This window comes from Pygoscelis adeliae, unplaced genomic scaffold (assembly GCF_000699105.1).
Source record: "Pygoscelis adeliae isolate BGI_AS28 unplaced genomic scaffold, ASM69910v1 Scaffold445, whole genome shotgun sequence".
NCBI classification, from domain to species: domain Eukaryota; kingdom Metazoa; phylum Chordata; class Aves; order Sphenisciformes; family Spheniscidae; genus Pygoscelis; species Pygoscelis adeliae.
Window position 1 is genome coordinate 881,450 of NW_008824894.1, and position 8,548 is coordinate 889,997.

Sequence of the window (8,548 nt, forward strand, 5' to 3'; positions counted from 1 at the left end):
GAGGTTACCGAGCGCCCTGGGGCGTCTGAAGGGGAAGAGCTGGCGCGTTCCGGGAAAAATCAGGATTTTTATCCTCGAGCGCTCGGGTCTGGGGCATCGCCGGTGTCCGGGGGAGCTTTCCTGCAAACGCATCAGCGGTCGCAGAGCCGAGATAAACAGAACTGCTTAAAGCAGTCTAATAGGTTTATTCCTTGCAGATAAGGCTACGAGCCAGCTTCTGCTGGAGACGGACTGGGAATCCATCCTGCAGATCTGCGACATGATCCGTCAGGGAGATACCCAGTAAGTGCTCTTCGGCTTTTGGATGTGCTGCAAGCGCAGCTTTCCGTGTCTTGGCAAGGTGAAGCGTGAGGGTCTCGGACCTGTCAGCCTGCGGTAGCGCGCGTCTTGTCACCCCCTTTCAGAAAAGCGTCGGAAAGGCAGTACGGTACGCCCTGATGTGTCGAGGTACTTCCCTGAGCTCAGGAGTTGCAGGTTACCTTCTGGCCTGAAATCCTCAGAGAAACTCAAGCTTGAATGCGCTTGTTCCTTCTCTTCCCAGTTTGCCTCAGGGGAATTGCGTAGACCATGAGCTAACTGTGCCCTTGTGTTAGGGTGGGGGTTAGCAGGTTAGCAGCAGCAGGTGGAACCCCCCCTCGGATTCTTGATTACCTGAGGATGTGTACTCTCTTTCCTTACCCAGAGCAAAATATGCCGTCAACGCTATCAAGAAGAAAGTCAATGACAAGAATCCCCACGTGGCGCTCTACGCACTGGAGGTAACGTCAACCCAAACTGTGAGCACTGCAGGGGCCCGGCTCCCAGGCCAGGGATCTTCGCGTCTTTTATAAGCCTGCCTACCTGGGCTGCGCGGTCTGCACGGCGTTCCCTGCCCTGCCCTGCCCTGCCCGGGGAGCAGCCGAGTCACGGCTTGGAGTTTGCCTTCTCTTTCCTCTGGCACAGAGGTTTCATGACTGATCAGCAGGCTGTGGGTTTCATTCTTTAATTCCATCTCGGAGTTAGAAACAGACAGAGACACTGTACTTGAGACACTGTCCCTGGGGGTCTGTCTCTAAATAGCAGAGGTACAAAGGCCACCGTGCAGTTGAAGCGTAGCTAACTCTCCAGCGTGGCAATGTGGATTTCTCTGGCTTGACTGACACTGCCCTAATGCAACTCATTGCTTAAATAGTGCCCCTGTCTTGGTGTGCTGGCCGCAGTAACCTGTAACGTGTGCCGGGACGCATCGCGGGCCACAGAGAAGGAAGAAAGCGGCAGGCTAATATTGTCCTTTGCCCTTGTAGGTCATGGAGTCGGTGGTTAAAAACTGTGGCCAAACAGTCCATGACGAGGTGGCCAATAAACAGACTATGGAGGAACTGAAGGAAATACTAAAGGTGAATATATCGTGTTTTACTATTGTTTTTGAATGAGCTTGTAAGAGAAGCAGCAGAAGGAGAAAATGTGCGCATCCTCTCATCCCTTTTGTGTAAGGAACAGAAAGGAAACTGTTTGGAAACGCGTTTCAGAAAAGAGCAAACTGTGGCATGATGTGAAGGGATGAGTGTCGGGAGCTAAGGAGTGCCTGCTAGGGGAGAGAAGGTGTCGTGAGAGCAAAGGTAATGTTTGGCTGTTCCGTGAAGTGGGGTAGGAGTATGCTGCAAAGGACTAGACCATGTCATGGTAAATGCTCCTGGGTGCAACGCTTTGCTCGGTTTGAGACAGCAAAGGAAAACAGAGATGGGTGGTCTGGCAGTTGCACCAAGGACCTGAGCAGCGGTGAGGTGAATTCACTCTCGTAGTACAGTATGAGACACACAGGAAGGTAAGCAGCAAGGTGAAAACTGGCAGAAGCTTCCTCTTTATCGTGGCCATTTCATTAGTCTGTGGAGTTGTTTGAGGAGCTTTGCAGGATCTAGACCTGGCTGTTCTCACTGACAAGCTGTCACTTGCCGATTTGAAACAACGTGATGCCTGCAAGAGCTCCATGTGTCCTTGGACTGGAGACTTCCACAAGTGAAGTGGAAATGGGAACTTCTGTCTCCAGCTCCCAGACCCAGAACAGCAATGCCCAGACAAGAGCTTGTTAGAGTAACGCTGTTCCGTCCTTACAGCCTCTGTCTTCTGCCAGAAATAGACGACCGGATGACCCAGATATTTGGTGAATGAGCTGTGCGAGTCCCATCATCTCGCACGCCGTAGCAGGGTGTCTCTCTCCTGTCACCTTCCTGTTAGGGCTGACTCAGTCTCCATGCAGGATTTTCTGCTGAGATAGGAACACTGCTGCAATGTGACGGCCAGGTATAGTAGTGCAGCCACTCCAAGCGCCGAGGAGATCAGATCAAGAGATTTTGTGGTTCTCTCCAGTCCTTGTCTGCCTCAGTAGTTTCATAACTGCTGCAGACCCATTCTCCTCCTACACTTGGAACTTTACTGCTTGTGAATGCCCAATGCTGGTAAAATGGTCTTAGTTCTGATGAGGTTCAAGGCTGTGACATTTGTGGAATGCAGGATTTTGCCAAATCTTATAGAAGTTTGGAGCTCCAGGAATTGTCAGTAAGTCACGCTGTGTGGGCCGAGCTCCCAGCTGAAATAGGAGCTTGACAATGCTCCTCCACTTCCCGGGGGATTTCTGGAGCAGCCGGTCAGGTGAATGTGTGATGACTTGGTCAGCTGATGACAGGGCTGCTCTCAGATGCTGGCTGGGATAGGAACAGGCTTGCCAAGTTTCCTCCGGCTCCTTGAACTGTGATACAACCATCCCTGCCTCCAAAGGGCAGGCTTCCTAGCTCTCCTTACTGTGTCACATCCCGAGGTAGCTTTGGGTATTCCTGGGCAGGAGTCTCGGGGCTGGAGGTGCTGACAGCCTGACACCGACACCCTCCAGACACCCTCCAGCTGTGAGCTTGTGGTGCCCTGTCAGTGCTCGGGTGAGGCGGACTGTGCTGTTCTGCCCAACTGGGTAGCTGTAGGTCCCGCAATTTTCTAAGTGCGGGATGAGCGACTCTTGTGAGATGTTGGGCAGGCCAGTGCTCGTGCCTGCCCTGGGGAGTGATTGTGCAAGTCCCTATGGGCATTTTCTCAAAGCATTGTAACCGTACCCCTTTTCAAGTTGGTCCGTGCTGCTCTGAAGGACGTTTTCTTGTTCGTGCTGGAGGGGGGAAGTGGGGAAGCTGAAGGAGTAGGTAGTCCTTGCTGTGAATTGTCCTTACTGCAGCTTTCTGACAGCTCTTACCTTGCACAAGTACTCTAAAGTCTCTCTTTCCATGAATGGTATTTCTGGCTTCTCTTCTGGGGGATTCACACCATCCTTTGGGTTTCAGGGTCTTTTGCTCAGATTTTTTTTTTTTTTTCCTCCTCCCTTTCTGTGCAGAGGCAAGTGGAGACAAGTGTCCGCAGTAAGATCCTGTACCTTATCCAGGCCTGGGCTCACGCCTTCCGCAATGAGCCCAAGTACAAGGTGGTGCAGGACACCTATCAGATAATGAAGGTTGAAGGTGAGGACTCTGTGGGCAAAGGTGGGTGGACAATCGGCCAAGCAGCTCTGCTCTGGAGGAGCATGGCAGGAGAAGGAATGGGTGTCAGGACCCTGCCTGGTGTTAGCAAAATCTGGATTTGCAATACTGAGCATTTTCTTGGTGCCCGATACTTGATGAACCTCTTGGAGTGACTGAATCCCACTACAGAGAGAGGACAGCCCCATTGTCCCAGGATCGGGGGCTGCCTTGCTCTGGGTCTCCAGCCCAGCTAGCAACTAAGGGTTGGCAGTGAGACCTGAAAAGCAGGAGCTGCGAATGTTCTTCAGGAAAACTGGCAGCAAATCAGCGTGTCCTCTGGGAAGGGGTTTACAGTGGGGTGGTTCCTTCCTCCCAGGCTTTCATTAATACCTCCAGGATGGGTCCAGGCTCCGGCTTTCTGACAGTGTCAGCATGGCACTTTCTCTCTTGTCCCGGGGATGGCAGCGTTCCCTGTGAGGGAAAGGACGTGCTGCTGTCTCTGCCTCTTTCTGTGCGCCAGAACCTCCACAGGCAGTGGCAAAGCCTGGAGGTCCTGGTCCCCCACTGAGCCGGTGTTGCCACACTCTTGCTGTTCAAGGGGTGAGACTCAAAGCCCCCTCTGCCCACGCAGTGGGCTTCTTTTCCCCCCATGCTGAGTTCAAGGTCTTGAGAAACAAGCCTTGTCCAAAGGGCCCTGATGTCCCTTACAGGTGTATAAGGGAAACCAATAGGGGATTGTCCTGTGCGTTCGAGAGCGTGGCTGAGAGCCCAGTACTTTGCAGACAGCAGCAAGAGCTGTGTGAGCATTGCCCTCTGGCCTCCTGCAGGAGGAAGATTGCTGTTAGTTGTGTCAGAGTAAGATAATGGTCAGGGCAGGCGTGCTGAGCTGGATCTGACGTGTGGCTGGGACCTACGGCACGAGGCTGTAGGCACCACGGCCTCCCTGTGCGGAGGAGCACTTTCACAACAGGACTCTGTCGCTTTTCCCCTAGGTCACGTGTTCCCGGAGTTCAAAGAGAGCGATGCCATGTTTGCTGCAGAAAGGGTGAGCTCTGCCAGTGGGGAGGGAGTTGGCACTGCAGGACAGACCTTGCTCTCCTATCCCCTTCCTACTAAACCTTCAGTTCTTGCACTCCTCCGTTTCACGCAGTTTAGAGACCTTGCTGGGTACATACCCCTCCCAGCTGTCACGTGGGCAGTTCTGGGGTGGTGTACAGCAATTTAGCCTAAAACTACCAGAGGGAGGGGAGACTTGACCAGGACAGGGAGTTAGTCTTATCTTACCCTACTCGGTGGCCTTCCAGCAGCATGGCAGTCTGAACATGGCAGCAGGGCATTGCTAAAGCGATTGTTGTGCAGACACGTTCCTAGAAAATCTCTTGCTGACTGGGAAAGCATCAGTCTCTAGTAACACGAGAGGAGATAACTTGCGGGGATTAATATTTCCTGTTGAGCTGCAAATGCTTCCAGTCTCCCCCATTCATGAGAGCGCCTTGGTTAGCCATAGGAGCTCCTGAAAGGTTCTGTGGAGACCCTCTCCTTGAGGCCCTCCTCCCCTCCTTACGCAAGTTTCCTTAACCCTTGACAGGCTCCAGACTGGGTCGATGCTGAGGAGTGTCACAGATGTCGAGTGCAGTTTGGTGTCGTGACGCGGAAGGTGGGTGCCGCTCCTGCCCCTCTGGGTTCCCTGGTCCTGCACAGCCCCCCAGGACTTGCAGGACTCCCTCAGCCTGCGTGGAAGCGTCAGGGCTGGACCGCGTTCCCTGGCCACTGGCAAGGAAGTGCCAGGAGTGTCTGAGCGATGTTGTCTAATGGTGAAGGAGTGTCTTGCTACCGCACTGATGTCTTCCATCCTTTGCAGCATCACTGCAGGGCCTGCGGGCAGATTTTCTGTGGCAAATGCTCCTCCAAGTATTCCACCATCCCCAAGTTCGGGATTGAGAAGGAAGTGAGAGTCTGTGAGCCCTGTTACGAGCATCTCAACAAGTCAGTACCCTTTATGGTGTGTTTCTTTGCCTGCAACAGCTGGGACTGTGAGGGGAGAAGCTTGGCATGGAGCCACCTTTCTGCAGACCAGAGCGAGGGTCTCCCAAGCTGTGCAGGCTGGGCTGGGTTCCCTTCATTCCTGGGAACGGGGTTTACAGCTGTAGTGTTGCGCAGAGCTGGGGCTCTAGTGCGGAGGAAGGAGCATTCAGTCTGCACTGTCGCCTCTTTCTGACTACAGGAAAGCTGAGGGTAAAGCTGCTGCCACCTCTGAACTGCCCCCCGAGTACCTGACCAGCCCTCTCTCTCAGCAGTCCCAGGTGAGTGGCTGCCCTGTAGGTGATCTAGTGATCCTGACCTGCTTGTTGATCCCTTTACCTCCTCATCTTTCTGCTTGCAGCTGCCTCCAAAGCGTGATGAGACGGCTCTGCAAGAGGAGGAAGAGCTCCAGCTAGCTATTGCCTTGTCTCAGTCAGAGGCCGAGGAGAAGGAGAGAATGGTTTGTGCCCTGCTTGGCATCTGGGAGTGGTTGTTGCCATACAGCCCCGATGTGCTGGGCATCTCCTAGCTGTGCGGTAACAGATCTCTAGGCATGTCCTGGTGTGAGGAGTCGCAGGGCCTGTGGAACGAGAGGGTGAAAGCGGAGCCAGGCACATGCTGTGTTGCAGTCCTGAATCTTGGAGGCAGGCTGTGCCCAAGCTGCAAGCCCTGGGGCACGCTGGCCTGCGGGAACTGTACGAAGCACGAGGCTGGGTCTGCCAGCCATGCCTGACCATTCCTAGGAACCTCGCCCACCCAGTGTGCCCAGTCTGTTGCTGACTGGGTGATTCGGAGGAGTCTGGACAGTCCCTGAGTTGACTGGTTTTTTTTTCTCTTTTGCAGAGGCAGAAAACAACCTACTCCATGTACCCGAAGGCTGAGCCCACACCCGTCACCTCATCAGCCCCCCCGGTCAGCACGCTCTATTCCCCACCTGTGGTACGTTCATGGGAGCCCCTGAACGTGAAGTGGCTGGACGTAGGCCACTTCCCTGGTGCAAGCCTGCCCTGCTTGGGTCAGATTTAATCCCTGTTCTGAAAGAAAAGATTTGCCCCGTGCAATCCCTTGCTCTTTCACAGCACTACTGTGTTTTCAGCAAGAAGGTCTGTACTGAGCCGGCATTTAGGTGCCGCCGCTGCTTCCAGTAGCTGCAGCGTGTGTCTGGCTGAAGGAGACGGCTGTCCCCTTTCAGTCTCTTGCTGGTGCTCAGCACTGGTGGTTGTGCATGGCCAGGTCCGAGCAGGACATCTGTGTGGGAGCTGTGGGTCTCTGGTTTCTCTGAACTGGATTTCCCTGTTTATCTCTTCCCAGAATTCCTCTGCTCCCTTGGCTGAGGACATTGACCCGGAGGTAAGGATCCAGGCTTTACCTAGTCCGTGGCACAGGCTCACTCCCAGCGGGGCTGCGATGCTCATCTTCCCTCTCTTTCTGTCAGCTGGCTCGGTACCTGAACCGCAACTACTGGGAGAAGAAACAAGAGGAAGTTCGCAAGAGCCCCACCCCGTCAGCACCTCTGTCCCTCACAGAGCCAGCTGCTCAGCCTGGGGAAGGCCACCCCGCCCCGCTCGGTGTTGTTGAGGTAAGAGGGGGCCTGGACCCGTGTCTGGCAGCTTCTGAGGGGTGAGGAGTGCCCAACTCCTTTGTTCAGCCCCGTCACGCAGCTCTGCAGGCTTGCTGCTGGCTCTCGGCACGGGAGAGTTGAGTCTGACTGGCTGCCCTGTCCTTCCAGCAGCAGTACCAGAACGGCGAGTCTGAGGAGAACCATGAGCAGTTCCTGAAGGCGCTGCAGAATGCGGTCACCACGTTTGTCAACCGCATGAAGAGCAACCACATGCGGGGCCGCAGCATCACCAATGACTCTGCCGTATTGTCCCTCTTCCAGTCCATCAACAACATGCACCCCCAGCTGCTGGAGCTGCTCAACCAGCTGGATGAGCGCAGGCGTACGTGGGAGCTGCCCAGCCGGGGGTGTGGGAGGGCATCCTGGGGAGGAGCGGGTGGCTGCCGGGGCTTCCCCCAGCGCCGGGGTTCGGCATCCCCATGACACAGCCTCTCTGGAGAGAAGCCGGTGCAGTGTGCAGGGGTGGTCCGAGTGCTCTGCACCAAGAGGGTCCCTGAGGCTCTCTCTTCCCTCCCCAGTGTACTACGAAGGCCTGCAGGACAAACTGGCCCAGATTCGGGATGCACGTGGGGCTCTGAACGCGCTGCGGGAGGAGCATCGGGAGAAGCTGCGCCGTGCAGCGGAGGAGGCAGAGCGCCAGCGCCAGATCCAGCTGGCCCAGAAGCTGGAGATCATGAGGCAGAAGAAGCAGGTGAGGCAGGGAAGCATTTCCAGGGTATCGGGAGCCGCGTCAGCCAGCAGGCCTGCCTGCACCTTGGGCCAGCCCAGGGCTGGCAGGGATGGCAGCCCTGGCAGGAGGGGATGCTGCGGTGTCCTGGCTTCTAGCCGTCACGGCCCCGTTCCCACAGGAGTACCTGGAGATGCAGCGCCAGTTGGCCATCCAGCGACTGCAGGAGCAGGAGAAGGAGAGGCAGATGCGCCTGGAACAGCAGAAGCAGACCATCCAGATGAGAGCCCAGATGCCAGCCTTCTCTCTGCCTTATGCCCAAGTACGGCTGCCGGACCAGAGACCCTCCTGCCAGGTCCCCGGGGGCATGGCCTAAAGCTTGCTTTTCTTCCCTGAACAGCTCCAGGCCATGCCCGCAGCCAGTGGGGTGATCTACCAGCCCTCGGGGCCCACCAGCTTCCCTGGCACCTTCAGCCCGGCCGGCTCCGTGGAGGGCTCTCCCATGCACAGCGTATACATGAACCAGGCAGCACAAGGGGGCACGGGGCCGTACACCGCAATGCCCGTCACAGGGACGGGTATGTCGGCGAGCTGATCCCACGTGGGTGGAGGCTGAGCGCAAGGTGGTTGCTTCAATCTCTGCCCTCTCTGCCCCAGATCCCAGCATGGTGAACGCCTACATGTACCAGCCGGGGGCAGGCAGCGGGCAAGCGGCTCAGCAGGGGCAGGCGGTGCCCCCCCCCACCCCGGCGGACCCCGCCC

General features: G+C 56.0%; 1 protein-coding gene across 1 annotated transcript in view; it reads left to right on the top strand.

The window, feature by feature from the left end:
- Positions 1 to 8,548, top strand: part of LOC103917457 (hepatocyte growth factor-regulated tyrosine kinase substrate-like) — an 18,327-nt gene that overhangs the window by 4,011 nt on the left and 5,768 nt on the right. The window contains exons 3-19 of the mRNA XM_009324595.1: positions 198 to 282; positions 683 to 758; positions 1,284 to 1,376; positions 3,353 to 3,476; positions 4,469 to 4,521; positions 5,065 to 5,133; positions 5,338 to 5,462; positions 5,701 to 5,779; positions 5,860 to 5,958; positions 6,342 to 6,437; positions 6,810 to 6,848; positions 6,934 to 7,077; positions 7,228 to 7,441; positions 7,638 to 7,810; positions 7,968 to 8,108; positions 8,187 to 8,364; positions 8,444 to 8,544. Coding sequence (XP_009322870.1) covers positions 198 to 282; positions 683 to 758; positions 1,284 to 1,376; positions 3,353 to 3,476; positions 4,469 to 4,521; positions 5,065 to 5,133; positions 5,338 to 5,462; positions 5,701 to 5,779; positions 5,860 to 5,958; positions 6,342 to 6,437; positions 6,810 to 6,848; positions 6,934 to 7,077; positions 7,228 to 7,441; positions 7,638 to 7,810; positions 7,968 to 8,108; positions 8,187 to 8,364; positions 8,444 to 8,544 — 1,889 coding nt within the window. The remainder of the gene's footprint in view (positions 1 to 197; positions 283 to 682; positions 759 to 1,283; positions 1,377 to 3,352; positions 3,477 to 4,468; positions 4,522 to 5,064; positions 5,134 to 5,337; positions 5,463 to 5,700; positions 5,780 to 5,859; positions 5,959 to 6,341; positions 6,438 to 6,809; positions 6,849 to 6,933; positions 7,078 to 7,227; positions 7,442 to 7,637; positions 7,811 to 7,967; positions 8,109 to 8,186; positions 8,365 to 8,443; positions 8,545 to 8,548) is intronic.